This window comes from Amphiura filiformis, chromosome 7, assembly GCF_039555335.1.
Source record: "Amphiura filiformis chromosome 7, Afil_fr2py, whole genome shotgun sequence".
NCBI lineage: Eukaryota > Metazoa > Echinodermata > Ophiuroidea > Amphilepidida > Amphiuridae > Amphiura > Amphiura filiformis.
In genome coordinates, this window is record NC_092634.1 from 27,680,575 (window position 1) to 27,706,656 (window position 26,082).

Below are 26,082 nucleotides of genomic sequence, written 5' to 3' on the forward strand. Positions count from 1 at the left end.
AAAGCAAATAGATCAGTTTTTAAACCCTTTTTAAAATTTTGTCTTATAGTGCTATCCAGAGGATGTTTAAAGACATTCCCACAACCCAATGGGGTTTCTGACCTTGTATGTCTGGCTTTTGTACACATGTGGTACAGTTGATCATGCCTTGCATTGGAATTGTGTGCAAATATCTGGTGTTTTCATCCTATTATTTAACATTCATAACATCGAGACTTAGGAATAAAATTAATGCAGTGGGACAATATGACTGTTTCCTGTAAGAAAATCAAATATCAGTCCTAAGTCTCAACTATTAGCTCGTTGGCTGCAGTTTTAAAATTACCATTTTGTGTGTGTGGCAATGGGGACTTTGCCTTTAAAATTAGGTTATATTGATCAAATTTCCCAATCATAGTGCATTGTAGGAATGCCTTTAAGCCTCCTCTGAGTGCTATCGGTGCCCGGTTAGGTAGCTGATGTCTCTTTCTATCAGTGGCGTAGCTAGGGGTTGGGGCGCCCGGGGTCAAGGATACATACCCCTACCCCCCCCCCCTATTGTTTAAACAATTAGGCCTCCTCGCAGAGCGCGCGAAAATGTGCACACATATCACTGAGTAATTTTGGTTATAATGAAGTTCAGTGACTTGGTCTTTAAAATTAATATTTTAAATGAGTCTTTGTGCTTTCTATCATACCATGGACCAGTTGTATTATTATTATTATTATTATTATTATTATTATTATTATTATTATTATTATTATTATTATTATTATTATTATTATTATTATTATTATTATTATTATTATTATTATTATTATTATTAAACATTTATATGGCGCTCCACAAAGCACAGAGCGCTTTACAAGAAAACATACACAAAATCAATGCAAGCAAATAATTATACAAACAATTCCAACAATTGAAGCAATAACATACAAAAACAAGCAGCAACACCAATCTGGACAAAGATGGATTCCGAGCATGCGCTCGAACCCAGACCGACTCCGCCTCTCTGATCTCCATATTTTGGGAGGACCTATGGCAAATAAAGCATATCCTCAGCCTTTCGAAAAGAGCGAGGAACCCAAAGGCGGGTGAGATCAGATGAGGAACGAAGCCGAGATCTGAGACCAAGCGCAACACCACTATTCAAGAGATGAACCAATCAGGATCAATCAAGATCTTTCGTACGTGCACCTAGTAAAAGCGAACCGGCGCAATCCAGACGAGACAGTACCAACCCCCTGACTGTATTGTGACAAGCTTCTTGTGACATGAAACGGCGAACACGCCACAGATCTCGCACGTGAAAACCAACTACACATAACTACACATTGAGTCAACGTGAACAGACATGTCTACCACTAGAGAAGAATCAAGCATAACACCAAGATTTTTCAAAGATGATTTTGGATGAACACACAGATTACCAAGTTTGAGTTTAAAATTCTGAAGCGTAGGCAGAACACGGTTATTTGCAAAAACAATGAATTCTGTTTTGTCTTGATTAAGTTGGAGCATATTGTCCACCATCCATTCGTTTATTCTAGCAACACAAGATGTTAATTTAGCAAGAACACATTCACAGTCCCCTATGATCTTAGGATTGAATTCAGCAAAAAGTTGAATGTCATCCGCATAAGCATGAAAAGAAACATCATGTGCACGAATGATATCACCAAGTGGGGAGGTATATAACGTAAACCCTTGTGGGCCTATTATAGAGCCCTGAGGAAGTGAGTACGTGAGCAAATGCTCTTTGTAAAATGTGTTCTTGACATTGACCTTTACGGTGCGGTTATGATGATAAGTACTAAACCAAGATTTAACAACACCGCCCATGCCAAACCTAGTCTGAAGCCTATGAAGTAAGATACTATGATCTACGGTATCAAAGGCAGCGGACATGTCCAGTAGAACCATGAAGACAGCATTACCTTTGTCAAGAGACTGCAGGATATCGTTCTTAACTTTTAACAATGCAGTCTTCGTACTATGGTTTCGCCTATAGGCCGACTGATGTTGTTCACCAAGGCAAATTTTGCTGTCCACATAGTCGGTAACCTGATATGTCACTGCCTTTTCCATTACTTTAGACAGAAAGGTAATATTCGCAACAGGGCGATATCTCTTTAATGAGTTTGGATCCATGGTGTTCTTCTTAATAACAGATTTTATGATGGAATATTTCAACCTTGATGGAAATACACCTGATGTATGAGAAGCATTGACAATTTTGGTTATTACAGGGAACATGGTATGAAGGTTTTCTTTTACTAACCATGAGGGCATAGTATCCAGCAGGCATGACTTTCTAGGACATTTCATAATGATATTGTGAACATCTTCGAGAGTCAGTGGCTTAAAACTACACATACGAGGGGCAGTCAGTATGTTTTAAGAGTTGACTCGTGACGTCATATGTTGATTGTTTTCATGGCATTTCTCAATGATTACATAAACACTGTACCTTTGTCTTTCAAACAACACATGTAAAAATTATATCACACACATGATTACGTAACTGCATTAGCATAAAATCAATGGTGTAGTCACCTCGTGAAATTGAGTCATTTTTGTTAAGGGAAATAAGAGGCTGAAATGAGGCTAGTATTGTTGTATTTTTTATATTTTCTCCGGAATTAAAGTATGGAGAATGCCGCCTTTTGGAACAGTAATAGAACACGAACTACCAGTTCATTAAACCAAGTTTCTTGGGCTGTAAAGGTTTTAGTTTATTTAAAATGCGTGGTCAAATATGTCTAATTTTTGACAAAAACAAGGCTTTTCTTTCTATAAAATTCTTGATATTGCCAAAATTAGCAAACGTGGAAATTTAAGTCTTTTTGCCAGTTCTGTTGACTAATCTCCAAACATTAAAACGGGAGTCTCCCTAGAAAATATTTGAATCCGTGATTAAAATATAACTGTTATTCTACCATTGTTACATTTATACAAAAAGTAGTGGTTCAGAGAGAGAGGCCATCGTTTGAATAAGAAATTTATTTTTAAAACTTTTCTGTTCATTTCAGGTTGAGATCATCCATAAAAATTCATATGAATATTTAAATTAAAATTTTCATAGCATTTTGTAATATTTTAGGCCCTTTATACATGGAATTTTGCAATTTTCGTGCATTTCCAGCATGTTGTATCCGTCATCCTACCTACGCATGCGCAGATTGTTGTTTAATTTGCACCAGTTATCATCGCACTGAGTACCAGCTCTCACACGTGACCAGTCAATATATTGTAATCTGTTTCATTTTGGAGATAATTAATGTCATTTGTAATAACTGCTTTTTCATTTTCGCCATTTTTGCAGAATAATTTTGCTTCCATTCAAGCCCTAAAGCTGTTGAAGTTTACAGACGTCCCATTTCCACCAAAGTTTAATGGCAAGTCTCATATTTTACCAAATGCTAACTGAGGACCTAGTGTTTATTCCTGCTTAAAAACTAGCCATATGCACCCTGTACTTTTGCTGTTCTCTGACATTTTAAACACGTGTTTTTGCTGTAATTTAAAGGGCCCGCCTTTTTGAGTGATTTGGCAGTGTCCCTAGTCTATTGATTTTATGCTAATGCTGTTACGTAATCATGTGTATGATATAGTTTTTACATGTGTTGTTTGAAAGACAAAGGTACAGTGTGTATGTAATCATTGAGAAATGCCATGAAAACAATCCACATATGACGTCACGAGTCAACTTTTAAAACATACTGACTGTCCCTCGTACTTAAATTTATATTGTCCGTAGCAGTATCTTGATCAGATCTTACACAAGAACTACCTGAGCACACATTATTTCGTATTTTCTCAACTTTTTCTATGAAAAACTTTAGGAACTCATCCGTAAGATCTTATTGAAAGTCAGGGAGAACTGTGTGTGTCTTATTTAACGGTGCATTGATTGTATTATACCTTTCCTTCACAGACGTATTTGTACATTTATTAGTGAAGTAATCGATTTTAGCATTTGTTATAAGACTACAGACATGGTCCTTCTGATCTTTGAAAGCGGTCTCATCAGCTTCAGAACGACTTTTCTTCCATCTACGTTCTAGACGCCGACGGATATTCCTCGCTTGGTGGATGGTATCATTATGCCATGGAAGTCTAGGTTTAATGGGTACGAATTTTTGTCACAAGAGGACAAACCTCGTCAAGGACAGATGTAATAGACTCATATGAAGCGACAAGAACATCATGCTCTTCACTCTCAGAGAAATCTGCTAAGCGCTCTTCATGCAAAGTGGTTAATTTATTTTGATCCACTTTACCATACTCACGAGAAGTAGTGGTGACTACTAAAGGGGGGGGGGGGGGTTCAAATTGTAAAATGCATGACACAACAAAATGATCAGAGTAATGCAAATTGTCAACTTTGACGTTCTGAATAATATCGTCATCCAGGCGAGCAATAACAAGGTCTAAAAAATGACCCTTTATATGAGTTGGTGCTAAGACAAACTGATGTAAACCAGTGTTGTTGAGACTATTGTTGAACTTCTTGGTATCATAGTTGGCAGGCTCATCCATGTGCACATTGAAATCCCCTAATACCGCAACTTTTTGTGGTGTGACACAGATTTCTTCAAGAAATGTATCAATTTCTTCAAGGAATTCCGAGGTTTAAAAGTCATTCACGCAGGAAGGATATGGGTGGTAAATACATATCAATTTGATGGTGACGGAAGTGAGCCCAGTAGGGGTTGAAGTTAAGTTCAATGACTTTTTGTATAAGATGGCAATCCCTCCACCATAAGTTGAACTACCACGAGGTGCATTTATGAAGTCATATCCAGGAGGAGTACATTCTCCTACTATCACCAAATCGGCTGCAGCCATAAGCCATGTATCAAGCATAATAATTAACATTTGCACAGTGTTATCATTTGAAAAAGCACACGAAAGCACAGTGCAAATGTTCAGGGTACGATAGAAAGCCATCAGTACCTATCGGGTCACCGATAACAATATGGGACAAAACTAGACGTTGTGCCTTACGACCAACCATTCGGAATAAACCACAATTCAAATTTCAAGTCATATCAATTTGTAAGCGATCTTTAGCAAAGTCATAGTTCTATGAATTTACAAAATGACAAAACAGGCGAAAATAGAAATAGAAAAATTTAAAGAGAACTGGCCATTGCTTATTCTAATATATGAGGCTAGTATATGGACAATATAAGTGTGCTCTTTCATTGAATGACGTAAAATTTGATAAATATTGTAAGGAACACTTGAGGTTTTGACTTTTAAATACTACATTTAAGTCACAAATTGTCCTGGGATAGGTTGTTTATATCAGAGCCATAGAAGACACATACCAGAACATAAGAGCAAAAGTTGTGACTCCTGACGGAGAAACAGAGGAATTCAACATCCTTGCAGGAGTTCTTCAAGGGGACACTCTTGCTCCTTATCTTTTTATAACTGTGTTAGACTATTGCATGAGATCTGCTATAGATGGTAGAGAAGAGAATCTAGGCTTTACAGCAAATCCCAGACGCAGTAGAAGGGTTGGACCGCTATGTGTTACTGACTTGGACTTTGCTGACGATATAGCATTAATATCTGATACTGCCAGTCAAGCTCAGGAGCTACTGGAAAGGATAGAGAAATCTGCTTTACGAGTAGGTCTGCTCATGAATACCAAAAAGACAAAATGCATGGTATTCAATCAACAGACTGAAGTGGATGTAAGAACTGCAGATGGAACCAGTTTGGAAGTTGTGAAAGACTTCAAATATCTTGGAGCTTGGATCAAAAGCAGCGAGCAGGACATCAAAACAAGGAAAGCACTGGCATGGAGGGCATGTAATAAGCTCACTAAAATCTGGAAATCCCATCTTCCAAGGCAGATTAAAGTCAAGCTATTCCAAGCAACAGTAGAAAGCATCCTGCTCTATGGTTCAGAAACATGGACAGTGACAACAAAGATCCGCAAGTTGTTGGATGGTTGTTACACCAGGCTACTTAGATCAGCTCTTGATATAAGCTGGAGGACACATACCACAAATAAAGAACTGTATGGAGAACTCCCAAAGGTAACTGATAAAATCAGGAAAAGGAGACTACAATTTGCTGGTCACTGTTTAAGAAGTACAGGGCAGGTGGTGTCAGACCTAGTGTTGTGTCAATGTTTATACAGGAAATTTTCCCACCCATTTCGGTTGGTGACTTACAGCCCTTTTATCTACTGTGATTGTTGTGGAAACGTCCATTTGGTATAACGATACAGTCTGTATCAACATGATTGGTACCCAACTACCCAGCAGATTTCTCGTCTAAATAAACGCTTGCTTCTTACATTCAAAATTAGATCCTGATATGACTACAGTTTATTGTGTAATGACCTTTTAGCTTTGTGCTTATAACTCAAGAACCGTACGTCACATGTAGGTCAAACTATACTTTTTTCTGAATCCTTATGACCAGCGGAATACTTGGTAGGGGGTGTAAAACAAGATTCAAGCAATTTGAAATTTGACTCCATGTAACCATTTGACCCAAGAGGATTGATTTAGTTGGCACCCAGAACTTAGAACACACCTATATAGAGCAACCTTTTAACACGCCATGACGGTCCAAAGGGCTTAGCTCCGTAGGTATAACCTTTTTTTAAACTCTCAATATTGCATTTTGTGGCTGCAAGGTTATAATTATGCCCTGTCTACTTGGAGACTGGGCCACCCTACTCGATCTGCGAAAAGGCCACAACTCGTTTGATGTAAGACCAGAACATAATGAAGTTGTTAAATTTCAAAATCAACAAATTGTTGAAAACAAATTTTTATGTAACTATTTCTGCAATGATGCGTATTTTATTTATATTTAGACATCATTTCATAAGCATAAACAGCGCCCAAAGAGGTGTGGACCTATATATATTGTATTAATCAAATAAGGCATAATATAAAACTGCCAAGAATAAGAACTGGCTGGAGGAGAAAAATTTATAAAAATAACTCCTATGTCGGTATGATTCGCAATGTTCCAGGCATACCGATGATTCCATAGCTGGGTCTTATGAGCTGAATTTCTGTTACATTTGTTATAGGACCAAAAGTGAGCGTCGTTTGCTGGTAGCCCTGTCCGAACGAAATTAATCCTCCTTTTTGCTTGTAGCCAGCACCACCTGCGAAGTAAGTTTTTCCTCTTCCTTGACCTCCCAGTGGATACAGACAATCTGGATCTCCCTTTGTATACAAATAATCTGTAAAAATAAAAAATATTGATACTGAAATATTATTGAAATATCAATATGTATATATATATATATATATATATACATTGACATTCAACAAGATTGTTGAACTTACCATAATTTCAGACAAATTTGGTTAAAATCTCCCTGGCTTTATTAACAACAATCTCTCTGGTTTTGTTATCTCTCTAGCTTTGTTAAAATTATATGTATTCGGAAGATAATAGAAAGTGACAAATTTCAATATACATACTGACTATAACTGGGTCCGGTCCTATCTTTTGAACAACTTCTTCAACAACTTCCCCGAAAGAAACATATTCGACAGCTATATTACGATCATTATCGATAGTTGTATATCGTGGAGCCTTAGCAGATCCAGGTCCCATTGCTTGTCGTTTCCTTGTGCAAGCTGTCCCCGCATTTGCAGGCCATGTCTGCCATAGTACTGATGGTACAGATATAATGTAAAATCATATTAGCAATGCACGAAAAAAAATTTAAAAAATAACTTTGGGGCTTCTTTTAAGAGCAATAGGTATTATGATCCATGGTTTATTTCAGTTAAACTTTACAGTTGGTAAAATTGTTACTCTTGGGCAATTTGAAATACTCATGATCAAAATTTATACAGAGATCAAAATTAGAAACTGATCTACTTTTCTCCAAATCTATGCCAAATTACTCTCTATACAAATTATACATTTTCTGAATAAAACCTTATGACCAAGGGAACATTGTGTTATGAGTCTTAAAAACAGTTCTGAATTTTGAACCCTGTGTAAACTTTATCTCATTTTGTACTAAATATAATAATCAGTGAAAAAAAATAGCTTTAACTGCCCAAAACCATCTAACCTGATAAAACAATAGTTTGCAGCCGTACTAGACCGCTTTATTATTTTAAGATGTTTTACTGTAATTCACCGGCGCTAGAATTTGTAATAAGAGCCCACAATGTCGCGCAAAACAACTCAGATCTGAATCTGCTTCATTAGCCTCCTTCTTTCACTTCCTTTTTTATATTTTACACACGTATGCGGTAGGTAGCGTCGATTTTTTTGACATTGACTCATTTCAAATATTGAGTTTTGGTTTTGGTTTTGGTCACGTGGTATCATCCTGCCTAAGCTCTTGTCTCACGTGATTATTGATATCATTGTTTCTGCCCTTTGTTAAAAACTTAAAATTTGTATCAATGAGATTCGGTTTTCATTCCAGTTTCTTATAAACTCCACAAAAAAGTTTGGAACTTTCAACTTTGGCTGTATGTCAGAAATCTATTATCTCCATATTGTTTCATATCAGTGAAAACATCATTGTTTCGTGTCAATAATGACACCTCATTTGTGACGATTTAAAACGTATTCTACGGCTGAGTGACTTTCTTTGAAAGACAGAGAGGTCTCGAAGAAATTGTGCCGAACTGACCATTATCCCATTGATTTGAATGAATGAATTAGTGGGTTAATGCATGAATAAAATAATGAATGAAAAGTTGTTTGCAGTATATCATTTTGAATGAAAAGTGCTAGGATTGGATTAACAGATCTACAGGTGGATCGAAATAGATCAGCGCATGTCCATCTCTCTTCCTGGTCACTTCGTCATAGTGGTCTTGAGGATGAAAGTTCTATTCAACCATGGTTTGATTATCAGATCTGGTCAGCTTGATGCTGGCAAATTTCAGAATCAAGTTGCGGCAACTTTTGGAGTTTCCCGCAGTATGATCTCCAAGCTAAAAGCCAAGTTTCATTAGACCGGAGATGTCAAAGACAGACCCAGAAGTGGCGCCCAAGAAAAACAACGGCTGCAGAAGACCGACACCTCATGCTGGCAGCACTTCGAAGACTTTATGGCAATAGAGTACCTGACCAGACTTTTCGCAATAGGCTTCATGAATCTGATCTTCAGCTCGCAAGCCTGCCAGGAAGCTTAAAATAACTTCACTTCATCCGTCTTCGCTGGTGCCGTCAACACCGCGGTTGGAACTTACACATGTGGCGCAATGTCAGTGATGAAATAAGATTTTGTTTGAGGAAGCTGGATGGCCGAATGAGAGTGTGCAGAGGACGTGGCGAACGTTTGCAGATTGCTGCATTGACAAAGTAATAGATAGCCTATGGTGGTGGAAACGTGATGATATGGGCGGAAATATCGATGACAGGAAAGACCAGACTGATAGTAGTCAATGGAAATCTTAATGCAATCAACTATCGAGATGACACCCTTTAGCCTGTCGCAGTCCCATTTCAGCAAAACTTTGGACCGAACGCTGTTCTACATGATGATAACGCTCGACCACACAGGGTAAGATTTGTAAATGACTTCTTGCAAGAAGAAGGAATTTTAACGAATGGAGTGGCCCGCCAATAGCCCGGACTTTAATAAATCCTCCAACTTGGTCGGGCTGTGCGCATTAGAGTGACAGATCAAACCACCTTGGCTGGTTTAATACAGATCTTGCTTGAAGAATGGAATGCCATACATCAGGAGCGTGTGGCCAGGTTAAAAAGAAGCACGAGAAGAAGATGCAATGCTGAGTTTTGGAATTGAACATTCACTCATACGATGCAATGCTGTTGTGGACACATATGGGTTCTCTACTCGTTACAGATTTTGGCTAAGTGGCGATTGTTTGAATGAAACAGTGTGATATTGAAAATGGCGCAGACAATGGCAGATTTGGCACATTTTGTTTCAGACCTCCATGTTTTCAAAGACAGTTACTCAACCATGGAATAAGTTATGGTCACAGATTTGGTGTCATTATTGACAATAAAGAACAATATGGAAATAGATTTCAAATATTTGTGATATATAGCCGTTTTGGAAAGTTTCCAAACTTTTTTGAGGAGTTTATAATGGTGTGAAGAAGAAAATCACTTGGTTTAAAGTAACTTGATCTAAGTATCCAAAAGAAATGTTTAAATTTCGCAGTGCACAATATTCACGAGGAGAGAAATCGAGCATGTCAGTCTACATTGAAAAACGTGCTTTAGAAAATCCAATAAGCTATGGCTATTTTAGCTGTGAAAAAATATAGGCCATCGAAATATTTGCATTCGACATTACAAAAGGGGCGACTGATGTGATATAAAAACAATCGATTCATGTCTTTAATCGCATGTACGAGAATCGATGGAAGGCCATTATATGACATTATATAAGCTAGTGACTTTTATTGAAGCAATTTTTACTGGAAACTAGAAGATATAGGGGGAAAGAGAAAGAGTGTGTGTGTGTGGGGGGGTAAGGGGATGGAGAAAGAGAAACCGATGGGAGAAAGCAAGGGAAGGGGGAGGACAGCTCGAGTTAGAGGAGATATCAATTGTAGGCAAGGGGGGAAATGGGAGACACTTAGGGAAGAGGAGGTTATATATATAGGCGGGGGAGATGGGAGCCTAGGTAAGAGGTATGGGTTGTGCTTATCGGGGATAATAAACTAATTCATAATCAAATCATCTCCATGCATCGTTTTTATGTTTCATACAAACAAACAAAGCCCCGCCTCAATATACTCGCATGATTTCTAAGCCTATAACGCGAGGTGTAATCATACGGTGAAATGAAAGTGTGCCACCTACGACAGAGAGCATCAACTGTCGCCCGCGTTGATAGATTTTCGATAATGATTATGCCAGCACAATAGGCTATTATATACTTATGGTTATATACCCTATACTGTGTCCTCCCAGCATAATAGTGTTATGATTGCAGACCAGATCTATTCTATTTTTTAATCCCTTGATTTTTGGTGTCTGAACTAAAGGAGAAACCAAAGCATATAATTTGAATGTGGGATTGTAGGGGATGGCTTGGAAAATACATGACGTATAGTGATCCATTTTGGCGACAGAATACGTTTATGGTACAAATGCGGGCGAAAGAGCGCGAAAAGTTTTTCAAGATAAAAGTAAAATGGTGAAATATATTGCAAATCTGGAGCAAAGTCGTAACAGACGTTACCATTTTGTCTTGCTACATTTCTGGAACCATTTTTTTTGCATCCTTACACTTCAAATGATAAAACTAGAATTAGTTCCATTTTCTTTATGCCTCCTACGCTTCCCATGAGGGATTCAAGATCATAATTTGTTCTTTCGTATTGTAATAAACCTCAAATTGTTCCTCATTTCTAGAAAAAAAGTCAATTGTAATATTGCACTATGGTGCTTAGTTCATGGAGTTATAGACTAAATTAGGTCAAATGTCAAGTACCATTATGCACCAGAGGTTAAATTTTCAAAATGCACATATTCAATTGTAACTTGATGCCTGTCGGCAAATGAAAATAATAGAAAAATAATTTGTTTGAGAAATGTATAACCTCAGAATCGGAAAAAATCATGCCTAGAAATTTGATTGTATTTAGAAAAAAAAAAAATGTGTGATTTAAGAAAATAATTTCGTAGTCTTTTAAGAATATTTTTCAATACTTTTAAAAAACGAAATGACATTTTGACATATGACATTTGGCCACTGACCGTGACCTACAACATTTATACATGATATAGTTGTATAATAATGGTAAGGGCACGGATAAGTGAAATTCGGTCCCGACCAGAGCGTCGGCGGGTTCGTCGACGGAAGCACATGGGTGTGTGGAATTTCACGGATTATATAAGCTAGTGACTTTTATTGAAGCAATTTTTACTGGAAACTAGAAGATATAGGGGAAAGAGAAAGAGTGTGTGTGTGGGGGGGTAAGGGGATGGAGAAAGAGAAACCGATGGGAGAAAGCAAGGGAAGGGGGAGGACAGCTCGAGTTAGAGGAGATATCAATTGTAGGCGAGGGGGGAAATGGGAGACACTTAGGGAAGAGGAGGTTATATATATAGGTGGGGAGATGGGAGCCTAGGTAAGAGGTATGGGTTGTGCTTATCGGGGATAATAAACTAATTCATAATCAAATCATCTCCATGCATCGTTTTTATGTTTCATACAAACAAACAAAGCCCCGCCTCAATATACTCGCATGATTTCTAAGCCTATAACGCGAGGTGTAATCATACGGTGAAATGAAAGTGTGCCACCTACGACAGAGAGCATCAACTGTCGCCCGCGTTGATAGATTTTCGATAATGATTATGCCAGCACAATAGGCTATTATATACTTATGGTTATATACCCTATACTGTGTCCTCCCAGCATAATAGTGTTATGATTGCAGACCAGATCTATTCTATTTTTAATCCCTTGATTTTTGGTGTCTGAACTAAAGGAGAAACCAAAGCATATAATTTGAATGTGGGATTGTAGGGGATGGCTTGGAAAATACATGACGTATAGTGATCCATTTTGGCGACAGAATACGTTTATGGTACAAATGCGGGCGAAAGAGCGCGAAAAGTTTTTCAAGATAAAAGTAAAATGGTGAAATATATTGCAAATCTGGAGCAAAGTCGTAACAGACGTTACCATTTTGTCTTGCTACATTTCTGGAACCATTTTTTTTGCATCCTTACACTTCAAATGATAAAACTAGAATTAGTTCCATTTTCTTTATGCCTCCTACGCTTCCCATGAGGGATTCAAGATCATAATTTGTTCTTTCGTATTGTAATAAACCTCAAATTGTTCCTCATTTCTAGAAAAAAAGTCAATTGTAATATTGCACTATGGTGCTTAGTTCATGGAGTTATAGACTAAATTAGGTCAAATGTCAAGTACCATTATGCACCAGAGGTTAAATTTTCAAAATGCACATATTCAATTGTAACTTGATGCCTGTCGGCAAATGAAAATAATAGAAAAATAATTTGTTTGAGAAATGTATAACCTCAGAATCGGAAAAAATCATGCCTAGAAATTTGATTGTATTTAGATTGTGAAAAAAATGTGTGATTTAAGAAAATAATTTCGTAGTCTTTTAAGAATATTTTTTCAATACTTTTAAAAAACGAAATGACATTTTGACATATGACATTTGGCCACTGACCGTGACCTACAACATTTATACATGATATAGTTGTATAATAATGGTAAGGGCACGGATAAGTGAAATTCGGTCCCGACCAGAGCGTCGGCGGGTTCGTCGACGGAAGCACATGGGTGTGTGGAATTTCACGGACAAATACACGAGTTAAGGGGTACTACACCCATTCCATTGTTTTGCGGTTTTTGTTTTTTTTGCATTTTGTGAAGCAATGAGAAAAAAATGGATAATGTGGTACGCAAAATTAAGGGGCAAATCTTCTCGTTCTATTGGTGGCATCGGTATCAATGTAGCTTACACGCTTTTAAAGATAGGAGCCAAAACGTTTTTGGTCGGACCGTACTGTTTATGTTGTAAAAAGGACTGAAACAACAACACTTGTAACTTGTACATAACTCGTTTACAGCAATAAATCAAGCAAATTTAATTTAAGTCTATGATTTGTAGAATGAACTTTTGCGCAACATCAAAGTGTTATTTTTCAATAATCTAGGGGCGGTCAGTATGTAATGAGAGTTGACCTTTGACCTTATATATCTCATATTTGGATGAAATTTCTTTATGATCACATAAAGACTGTACCGTTGTGTTTCAATGTGAAAATGATATCATATACTTAATAGCATAAGCATAAAATCAACACTGCCAAATCACTCAAAAAGACAGGTCTTTTAAATTACAGCAAATGCATGTGTTTAAAATGTCCGAGAACAGCAAAAGTATATGGTTCAAAAGGCTATTCTTGGGAATGAATAAACACTGGGTCCTGGGTCTGCCTTTGGTAAAATCTGAGACTTGCCATTGAACTTGGGTGGAAATGGGACGTCTTTGACCTGCAACATTTTTAGGACTTGAAGGGAAGCAACATTATTCTGCAAAAATGGCGAAAATGAAAAAGCAGTTACTACAAATGACATTAATTATCTCCAAAATAAAACAGATTAAAATATAATGACTGGTCACATGTGGAAGCTAGTACTCAAGAAATTTAACTAATGCAAATCAAACAGCAATCTGCGCATGCGTATGTGCGATGACCGATACAACATGCTGGACATCAATGAAAATTGCAAAATTTCATGTAAATAGGCCTTAAAATATTACAAAATGCTATGTAAATAGAAATATAATAATGCATGTGAGTTCTTATGGATAATCTCAACCTCAACTGAACAGGATATTTTTTATAATGTATTTCTCATTCAAACGATGACCTCTCTCCCTGTGCCACAACTTTTTGTATAAACGTAACAATAGTAGAATAACAGTCAACTCTCATTATATACTGACTGCCCCAATAGCTGCTTCGACCAATAAGCCTTGTCTACCCTTAATTTGATATCTTCTTAAGTACTTACTGAGTACCATCTTGAAGCAAAACGAACAACCAGACCACGGACCACTAGGAATATTACTAAACGATTTACCAGAATTAAACCCAGAAGGTGGACACTGCGAAGTTGTAGATTCTGAAAGACCTGCACAGTCCTCAACTTCCGTATTCTACAAAAAGAACAAAGCCACGAAAATACATTATAATTGCCGTGTTGAGATACAATAATAGGCACCAGATACAAACATGTTCGATCTTTGGATCGACCGTCGATTCTGCTTCGATCCTTGTTATCAATGAACTATAAACTAATCAATCAGAATTAACGCTAAATTTATATTGGTCAATATCACTACAGGCACAAATTACTACTTTATTACAATAAAAAATAGTAAATTAATTGGTTTCATAAATAATAAGGATCGAACAAGCATCGATGGTAAATCGATAGTTCGAACTAATGTCGTTTCTATTGCCTTACAAGAGGCATATAATCAGTCGGCACTTTTGAAAGACATAATTGATATGATATGATTTTAACTTCGCGGCCAAACGACCGAAATGCATTATACGTTACACCTATCCTGTCAAAATCCAAGTGGCCTGGTTCAAATCTTGCTTTTCAATTGTAACAAATTCGATGTATTACATTCTTAGGTATCAGACCATAGAGAGACCTTGGATGCGTGATCGACTCGACGTTAAAAGCAATCGGGGTTGTGGGGTGAAACTCACAATAGGTTTTTATAATAAAATAAAATCATGATTTTGGTTTGCTCTTGGAAATAAGAAATAAGACAGTAAACTCAGATAGTTTAGTTGTATAACTCTCGACCGGTAATCGTGAAGTCCGTGGTCCAAACCCCGCTGAGTCCTGAATTTTTTCCGCTCTCTCAATTTAATACATGTCAGTTTTCCCAAGCTTCATAAAGTCATTCAAAGGCCCATTCAGTGATTTGCTCATTCGGAGGATCGTAAAAATCAACACTAAATTCAGATTTTGGCACCTTTGTTAGTGTCATAGATGTGCTAACATAGCCTGCTATAGTGGTTAAACTGAAAGCCGTGTATTAAAGACAAAATAAAACATTTTACATGAGTCTGTAATTTATCTACTTAAGGGATCGGTTACTCACTTTGCACAGTATTTTAGTAGAGCCTGGGAGCACATCAGGCATATCGAATTGCATTCTGAATACGAAGAATGTCCTACTGATATCAAATAATTTTTTGAAATTCGCGATGTAATACATATTTTATGGCAAATTATTAAAAATTGATATTATTGATGTTTAACAGCCCTAGAAGTAATATTTATAAATCTAATGATATTTACTTAAAGTGTATGTAAGCTGGGAGAAAAAGTCGATGATCATTTGAAAATTGTGACTTTTGGTATTAAAGATATACTTTTTCCCCCAAAAGACCGAAAAAAAATTGTGGTCTTTTTAGGAAAAAAATGTGTATCTTCAATACGAAAGGTCAAAATGTTCAAATTATCGTCGACTTATCATCCCAGCTATATACACTTAACTTTTGCCGGTTCAAAGTGAATATTCGAAGGCGAATATTCGGCTTCGAATACGTTTTGGGCGTCAAAATATATGCGGCTTCGAATATAAAACTATGAACCGGAGAAAGATATATCCACCAAAAAAAACGTTGGTAACGTAAAGAAAGCAGCAAGTTTACAAAGCCCCCACCTCAGCTCACTTTTTGAAACTTGGTCCCATTTGTAAAATATACTGATTTAAACTTAAAACATTTCCAGAAGTGTTATGTATCTTTAATGTGCAGATGCATTGTTAGCATTCTGGAACGATCAGAAAGGTTATTATGTTGTTCTTGGCCAATATCCTATATATGTTTTGTTTTATAATAATTATTAAGTTCATGATCAATGATTGAATTAAACGAATAACAAGTAGGCATGTTAATGGCAATGATGCTCTTGTTTAAACGTTAAAAACACCGATTTGCTGTTGATATTCAAAATGGGACCAAGTTTCAAAAAGTGAGCCGAGGTGGGGGCTTTTTAAACTTGCTGCTTTTTACGTTACCAACGTTTTTTGGTGGATTTTCTTTCTTTTTATGAATGTAGCCAAGCAGCTCTAAGCTTGGAAAGTCATCGGGTTACGAAGTACTCCATAAAACCAGGGACAGTCTGATAAAACGAATAAAACGAAAAATAGATGCTTTAAATTATGTTATCCTTGATTTATGACAGTAAATAATTTAATAAAACTTTATCAGCCGTTTATTTTTAAAACTTGCTGGTCACAGCTACCGCGCGACTGTAATGTTAATAGGGATACATATACACTTAATATACTTTAATTATTCAAGGCAACTAAGAAAATATAAATATGAACAACACATACCCAATGTTAACGATGCCAGCGAGACACAGAGTCAGTCCGATTTCAAATTAAAACTGAGAAATGCGCGTATATGTAGCAAGGCTTATACTACGGAAGCGTCTAAGTGCCACGACTTAGCAAGATAATTATGTTTTAATGATTGTGGTTTCTGTAGCCCTGCGGGGCAATCTAGTTGGATATCCAAATTTCGCTGTTGTTAGTTCTTTGTAGCCCTGCGGGGCAATCTAGTTGGATTTCCCTATTAAGCGGCGGTTGTTGGCGGTCTTTCGCGGTTTGTAGTTTTAATTTCCCTCATTCTTCATGCTCTACCCTCTATCGGGGGTTAATTTATAGTTTAAGCTTGTTGGATAACTATACTTCGCGGTGTGTGGTTCTTTGTAGCTCTGCGGGGCAATCTAGTTGGATATCCAAATTTCGCGGTTGATAGTTATTTAGATGTATAGATCTAGTTGGATTTCCCTATTAAGCGGCGGTTGTTTGCGGTCTTTCGCGGTTTGTAGTTTTGAATTCCCCCATTCTTCATGCCCTATACCCTCTATCGGGGGTTAATTTATAGTTTAAGCTAAAAGCTTGTTGGATAACTATACTTCGCGGTGTGTGGTTTTTGAAGCCCTGCGGGGCAATCTAGCTGGATGTCTCTATTGAGCGGTGGTTGCTGGTGGTCTTTCGCAGTTTGTGGTTTTAATTGGTTGGATATCCAAATTTCGCGGTTTGTGGTTCTTTGTAGCCCTGCGGGCCAATCTAGTTGGATATCCCTAGTGAGCGGCGGTTTTGGGCGTTCTTTCGCGGTTTGTGATTTTAATTTCTCTAATTTTCAGGCCCTGGCCTCTATCGGTGGCTAATTTGTCTTTTAAACTGGTTGGATATCCATATTTCGCGGTTTGTGGTTCTTTGTAGCCCTGCGAGGCAATATAGTTTGACATCCCTAATGAGCGGCGGTTGTTGGCGGTATTTCGCGATTTGTGGTTTTTAATGATGATAATGTCCGACAGTGAAAAATAACATCGAACAATAGAAGTCAAGTGTTTTAATGTTAGGTGTAAATATAGTCTCGCGGGATCATCTGTTATTAGTCTTTTTTATCAGTCTTTTTTTTTTAAAACTTGCTGGTCACGGCTACCGCGTGACTCTAATTTCTACAATTTACAGCGTTGCCCGACTGTTAACAAGTATTGCCCGTTGACCAAGGTAAGCAAAATTTAGAGAATTTTTTAACGAAGTTAATAAAATCATAATAGGTAAACTCCATTGAACTACCGTAAAACCCCGTCTACAATTCTTTCATTCATTCATTAAAGGTTTATTACACAATTGTCATAGCAGTATAAAAACTGAAATGCAACAATTTTACAAAAGTATACACATATAAAATATTAAAATACATAAGTATAAATGCTAAAATACAATGTACATATAAATACAGCAAAAACATGAAGAAAAAAGCAAATTACATAGTAAAACATCCACACATTCATTTTCACCCATTCATCCACATGTACACCCCCACACACACCCCTGCATCCCATATCCACTCATAAACTATCACTACCACAAGATCACACCCACTGACCTTACACACCACTTATTCAAACTCTTTCTCTACTCATGCACTAGTGACTACATACACAAACTCCTTCTCGGCACACACATACTTTCATAAATGAATTACTTAGCATATTAAGATCATATTAAATGACAAAAAATGAATGATAGAAACAGAAAATATATTGCACATAATAATGTTTATAAAATTTGGTGGAGATGGGAGTGAAAATGCCAATAGCCCTTTAAAATAATTAAAAAGCTAAAAACTAGGAGTCTTTTTATTCCACATATTGGCCATGTACACCAGAGGGCTTTTCTGACAACGCAATGTTCTACACCTTGGTACCGACAATTGGTCACAATTTCTTAAAACTCTGCCATGAATGGTGCTCTTCTTTGGCGGTACCCAACTATGGAAACGCTCAGATTTGAAAAGCGAGTTGAAAAACTTCAAACATTGTTGCTCACGTCTCTCATACATGGATGGCAACTTACAAAGCTCAAGTGCCTCATCATAGGTTGTATACTGCTTGCCAACAATGATCCTACATGCTCTCTTCTGGATTCGTTCCAAAGCGGCACTTTCGTCGATGGTCAGACCAGGGTGCCACACAGGGGCAGCATACTCAGCTAATGGGCGTACGAACCCAGAAAAGATAGTAATAAGATCATCTGTTGGCAAGTTGAAGCGTTTGAGAAGTTTAAGCATATACAGTCTACCATTTGCCTTTTTAGCACTTCAGTAACATGGTTACCCCATTTCAGATCAGAACTTACATGGACACCAAGTATTTTTGCACCTGAGACAGACTGAAGGGGAACATTAGCAATCATAAGTGGTTGGTCAACTGGGTTGTTTCTCAAGAATGACACTTTCATAGAAGCACACTTTAAAGGGTTAAGCTTCATGTGGTTTTGCACCGCCCAATCCTGGAATTTGTCAAGATGAGTCTGCATGTTAGATGCATCATTGCGTGCTCTCGTCTCAACCAAAGTTAAATCATCGACATAAAAAAAAGGTCTTTTTGGGAAAAAAATCCATATCTTCATTATGAAAGGTCAAAATTGTCAATTGATTATCGGCTTTTCATCCCACCTACATACACTGTAAGTATAATGCGGACCTATTTTCTCAAATGCGACATTTTTGGTCGTCGGCTTTTCCTCCCAGCTACATACACTTTAAGAAAATATCATTAGATTTATAATATTTACTTCGAGGACTGTTATATCAATATGTGAAAAATATCAAATTTTAATAATTTGTCATAAAATTTGTATTATATGTGACCGTCCACGGCGAATGAGCCGTAAATTCCTCCCCGGTCAATTTTGTTTTATTTCGTGTTTAAAATAAACATCATAAACTTAAAAATGGTATATCATTTGACTTCAAACGATATCCAGAAGCGGAGTTATGGTTAGTTAAACTTTGCTCCTTCAACAAAATTATAGCTTTTTTCGTTTCTATGTGTGTCTCTTTTTCCACATTGCTGGCAATAAATATCAAACAGTCATAATTGGCGGTCATTTCAAATCATCCCCAAGTCAACGAGGTTTATAGGTCTGTCACACTACGACGGACTGGATCAACGTACATCACCGAATACAAAAATATTTTATTCGGTGGAAAAATCACCAGTCCGGCAGAAGATTCGGTGGGATTTTGGGTCCGATTCCCGTTCGTCTCTCTATGCGTTGTGGCCGCTAATAATCCTGCAGGCGTCTTATATCCGATCGTTCAACGTCCGACAAATGACCGGATTTGGGGTCCGATTCCCGTTCGTTTCTCTATGCGTTGTGGCCGCTAATAATCCTGCAGGCGTCTTATATTCGATCGTTCAACGTCCGACAAATGACCGGATTTGGGGTCAACGTCCGACAAATGTCCGGATTTGGGGGTCCGATTCCCGTTCGTCTCTCTATGCGTTGTGGCCGCTAATAATCCTGCAGGCGTTTTATATTCAATCGTTCAACGTCCGACAAATGACCGGCGAATCCGTCGCATGTGGCACCAACAGGGACGTCCACCCTATCAGAAAAGTGGGGGAGGAGAGGGTCTTTGAGATGGTTTTTGACCCCTTAGAGGCAGTGACGTAGCAAGCACTTTTTCAGAGGGTGAACAAAGTGGGGAAAGACAACTTTTAAGGGGGTAAATTTTGACGAAAATGGTCAAATATTGGCTAATAAGTACAAAAGGGCTACAAATCTGATATATCAGGGCAACCAGCGTCCGGGGCCAATAGAGGTGAGAAACCTTTGGACAATGAAGGCCCAATTGAAGCCATTTGTCATTTTTTGGATCAATTTTAGCACTATTATTGGGTACTAATTTTGTTTGAAACAACCGCAAATTGGTGAAACGAAAGCCTAATTGAAGCCATTGAAAAGTTTTCACCATTATTGTATAATATAAACAATTGTTTTAAAAATAACACGTGGATGTCCATAGCAGAAGCAAAAAGGAAGACTTGTCCATTTTTGAAAATGAAGGTCCAATTGAAGCCATTTGCATGGGGACTGTAGGGCCTATTTACATGATTAGGCCTAGGCCTATTGTGTATAAATTTAGTTTTAAAAATGGAAAATTTGGAAAATTGTTTTTGGTGCATCATTTTTACACTATTTATTGCCTTAAGGCGATATAATACCCCGATTTTCATCAGTACCCCTCTTCTTTTTTTTCTTGCAAATTTATTAAGTACATATATATGTTTATCACCTCATGTCCTGAACTTATAAAATATATCTACATATAAAGTGAATTTCAACAATTTTAGTAAGTCATTTTAGCCCGTATATATTTTTTGTTTACTGTAACCTAGTAACTCAGATCTGTGTTTCATAACAAACCATAATTTATTCTTTTCAAAATGTTCAAGTAGGGTACATGAATAGAATACATTAAATCCTTTGTTATACTCTCTATAGAAAATCTATAGTGGTGCATGCAAAATACCTACCATGATATAACACTGAATAAATTAAATAAACACTTAGCCTATACAATGGATGCATAGTCATTAGTTGTTAGGAGAAGAAAAGGCTATTAGGTCACCGTATGTCAGGTTATAGGTCAATTGGTTCAGGTCAAATTTAAGCATCAATTTTGAATACACATGTGAGAGTCTGTGATATCATATGAGGCATAATGTTGATATTCTGTCTTTAACTGGATATATATCGAGAAGTGCATGGTGGATATACTAATATACCTTGGGATGTAAATGGTGAGTACAATTTAGAATGCCTAGTTGAGACGGATTTCACAAATAAATATAAAATAGTTACCAAAATCACAAACGTTAAGCTTACGGAAAACTACCCAATATGGTTGTATAGGTGAAAAGAAATACAATTTTTTCATCATTGCTGTAGTATGGTTGTTGTAACCTGTTACCTATGGCTTAATTAAGTTTCAGTGCAATAATGTCGCAAGTTAAAAATGCAAAATATAGCTCAACATTGAAAATAGAAGCATTTTAACCAGTTCCTTTTTGATAGTTGTGGAGCACCAAGTTCATGAAGTCATAAAAGAAATCAGGAACCACTTATTCCCATTTTACATATCAACTTTATTTCCCTAATGTGTTAGCAACACATATCCAAAATTTTAACGAAATCCGTTGATAGTAAGCTTTCCAAAATGAAGTGAATTTAAATCATCAGTGATGTACCTCCTTTTGGCTTCTATCTGTAAAAGCATGTAAGCTACATTGATACCGATACCACCAATAAAACGAGAAGATTTGCCCCTTCATTTTGCATACCACTTTGTCCAATTTTTTTTTGTAATTTCTTCACAAAATGCCAAAAAATGCAAAAAAAAATCAATGGGTGTAGTACCCCCTTAAACAAAAAACAAAGAAGGCCCGATTTGAATTTGCAAAATTTAAAATTTTATACTGATCCACTGACACTTAGATATAAGACTTCAGACTCGTAATTTCAGGTAAAGCATGCATGGATTGATATGTTAAAGTCAGGAATAGACCTATAAGTCCGTCTTAAATACTGACTTTGGTGACAAAATATCACGGGCCCTGCATATGGACTGGCCGGCAGTAATTTTCACAGGCTTTTGGGCCAAGGAACCACATTTAAGCACTGTCTATAATAATCACAGGCCTATACTTAGGCTTACTAGTACTACTATCCTGGGCCTACTCAATAACGTATACAATAACCTTTTCCATGTTTTCTCTTCTTTTTTCTTTCTTGTCAATCACTAAAACTGGTAGGAATTTGATATTGCGTCCTCTACCCTTCAGAAAGTGCCCCTCCCTCAATACTACTTACATGCATAGGCCTACTACTAAATTACGTGCAATTTAACTTTTTCTCTTCTCTTCTCTCTTCAATTTTTCTCACTTTATTTTCTTTTTTTCTCTCCTTTCCCCCTTTTTCTTCTTTTTAGTCACTAAAGTACTGGGGAACTATGATATTGCGTCACACACCCTTCAGAAAGTCCCCCCATGATCGATGCACATGTTCGCCATAGGCCTACATCCGGCACAAGCGCCTGCAAAACATTGCAAACACCTGCGGTATATAAACGAAAGAATAACGAACAAACCCAGGGTATATATACAGAACAGTACGAACACACATCGGACAACTTCCGAACATGTGTATTCGGCACACTCCGTTTCAAGTTTTGTGCATGCACAAAACTTGAAACGTATTGTCGACGGACAAAACAAACATCACCTAACACGAAACGCATTTGGCGGATAATAACAGGACATATGAAGAACATAAAACGAACACTAACGGATTTGCTAAAATACCATCCGTTTCTTATACGGAAGACCGATCCGGTGTAGTGTGACACTAAGACGGTCTGGGTCAACGTACATCACCGAATGCAAAAATATGCTATCCGGTGGTGAAGGCCTCACAGGAACGTATTTGCAACGAACACGGGACGAGTGCAACGAACAAAGAACGAACATGAACGAAAGGAGAGCGAACAAACTCCGGCAATATGCAGCACCATACGAACACACATCGGATAAATACCGAACATGTGTATTCGGTACACTCCGTTTCAAGTTTTGTGCATGCACAAATTTGCCGACGGACTTAACGAACATCACCTAACACGAAACGCATTTGGCGGATGATAGCAGGACATAAAAAGAACATAAAACGATCATTGACGAACAACAACGGATTTACTAAAATGCCATCCGTTTCTTGTACGGAAGACCTATTCGGTGTAGTGTGACAGACCTATTAAGAAGGTTCTCTCATTGTTAATTGTTGGTTATGCATACCTATACAAATAACCCACCACTTGAAAAGGATTTAGCAAAAGCAAACAAAGACCAGAGTTATTAAAAGTTCTATAGCCATCTAAGGTAGAAGCTTATTATCCACTTCAATAATAGGATTATTGATTGGTGTTGTGACTATCAAAATAAGACAGATGTCGCCGCCAGCTTTAGTGACCGATGAATACGACCTTCGTACACATTTTACACCATAACTCAGAATACAATTTAGGGAATTTACGGCTCGTTTGTGCTGCCGGGTCACATATCGTGAATTTCAAAAAATGAAAATTATTTGATATCAGAAAGACATTCTTCGTATTCATAATGTAATTCGATATGTCTGATGTGCTCTCATGTCCCACAAAAATACTGTCGAAACGCTCAAAACGCTCATTCCAGATCCCTTGATTTTCATTGGGGATTTTTGAAATCATCGTTCGTCGAACGATATTCAGGTGACCTCGAGCCTTTCATATAAATCAATAGTATCTCGCTATCAGTTGTGCGATATTTAATCCGATTCAACTCGGCGTGTCATCATATTTTATTCGTTGCCGTATATATTTTGACGTCACAAAAAGTATTCGAAGCCGAATATTCGCCTTCGAATATGCACTATGAACCGACCCTTACATTAATAAATTTTACTTTGAGGACTGTTAAATATATAAAATAAAATCAATTTTTAATACAAAAAACACTGTGCATACGTTATAATCCGATCCTTTATTCAGAGATATTCAATTGGGTTTCAACTTTATTAATACTGCTGTTTTCCTCGGTTTTTCCAAATTCCTTCACTTTTAGGCAATTTATAAACAATTCTATATTCTTACACTTTCGCTGTGATCACTGAATGGGACTTTAAATTATAACTTCTTGGCCTTATGTCATATATTCCCGATCTTCGCAATTGCGTCTCGCATATCTAATTGAACAGATAGTCACTTACATCTAGAAGAGTATCGGGTAGGGGGCTAGTGTTTAGTGCGTTAGTTGAGCAATCTAGGTAGCCATTACTACATTCGTCATTTACTCTTTTGTGATTGTTGGCCAAACCAGGAGGACAATCTGAAATTGTATAAAAGAAATAGTAGAGTTTCATTTCGTCTTAATTACGATATATTGTCATCGGGCATTGGTTATGGCCCGGCTCCCATGTATAAAACATCATATAAAACATCGTAAATCTGTAATAGATCGTGAACATCTAGTGAGCCATGTTTAGTATGTTATCAACACCACGAACATCATTCATGACATCCATACCTGATTTTAATGACTACATTTCCCCATTCAAAACATAGAATTATTATGAAATAAATAGTTTAACCCCGGAGTTTAAGCTACTTTTTGTATATCGAAGGATTTTGAGCGTAACCACATTTTTTTTATTGATACAAATCATAGCGTCCATATACAGGAAAAACTACCTAGGTGTCTTTGGCCCCTGAACATGTTTAAAGCAAAACCTCTTATGTAACATATTCACAGTTTTGTTTTAAACATTAAGTATTATTGTGGTAACGCTAATTACTGTATACTATGTTCCTACCTGCATAGATTTGTTGACATAGTCTGAATATGAAGAAATATAACCTAGCCATGTCTTGAGTTTTTGCTTCAAACAATTCGTAACACAACCACAATGGACGACTTATATAAAAAATAATTAGTATTGGATCGACCTGGTCTGGTTCTTCAAGCTGAATAAGAGTGGGTTATGATTTTGCTTTGTATATATGATAATAATTATTATCTGTTTCATATGTTACCGTGTTTACAAGCCAACACCATACATAATAACCATGTACGAATTCAAAACCCATGAACTGAAAAATTGGCGTAAATATTTGGAAAATGAGTAATAAGTAAATGATTTAATTTTATGGATATATTCCAGGTTCGCAATGAGGTGTCGCGTTAAATCGTGTTAATGGTAAAATGATATAAGTAATGTACGCACTTAAAACCAATGAATTGAAAATTGCCTTTCTTTCTTAATATGTCGACGGATTGTAAGCGTAACCACAAATATATATTTTAAAAATGTGTAATAAGTAAATAATTTAACTTTATGGGTATATGTTTCACAATGAGGTGTCGCGTTAAATCGTGTTTATGGCGAAATGATATTAAGGAATCATTGTGATAATAATCATACACTTACCTGCAAAAGTGTATTGACACAGTGCAAGCATACTTGTGAATGCTATGAAGAAATATAAAGTAGCCATGTCGTGACTTTATGTATCAAACAATTCGTAACACAACCACAATGACGATTATGGTTTAGTTCTTCAAGCCGAGTATGAGTGGGTTATGATTTTACTTTGTATATATTGCTGGTGGGTGACAACATTGAGAAACAGGACAATACTTCTGTCACTATGGACCACAATGGCCT

At 37.0% G+C, this 26,082-nt stretch overlaps 1 protein-coding gene across 1 annotated transcript; it reads right to left on the minus strand.

Annotated features, from left to right (window-relative positions):
- Positions 1 to 5,644: 5,644 nt before the first annotated feature.
- LOC140156959 (uncharacterized) lies at positions 5,645 to 26,082 on the minus strand. Its single transcript, XM_072180006.1, has 5 exons — positions 25,846 to 26,082; positions 24,628 to 24,746; positions 14,496 to 14,640; positions 7,453 to 7,647; positions 5,645 to 7,208 (listed from the first exon to the last, which is right to left on the minus strand). The coding sequence occupies exons 1-5, from the start codon at positions 25,910 to 25,912 to the stop codon at positions 6,964 to 6,966; spliced, it is 771 nt and encodes a 256-aa protein (XP_072036107.1). The 5' UTR covers positions 25,913 to 26,082; the 3' UTR covers positions 5,645 to 6,963.

Bases quoted from the DNA above. Each gene is read 5' to 3' on its own strand.
- LOC140156959 (XM_072180006.1), bottom strand. From the start codon at position 25,912: ATGGCTACTTTATATTTCTTCATAGCATTCACAAGTATGCTTGCACTG. The intron at 24,747-25,845 runs GTAAGTGTATGA...ATACAATTTCAG, and splicing joins GTGTCAATACACTTTTGCAG to ATTGTCCTCCTGGTTTGGCC. The intron at 14,641-24,627 runs GTAAGTGACTAT...TTCTTTTTGTAG, and splicing joins TACCCGATACTCTTCTAGAT to AATACGGAAGTTGAGGACTG.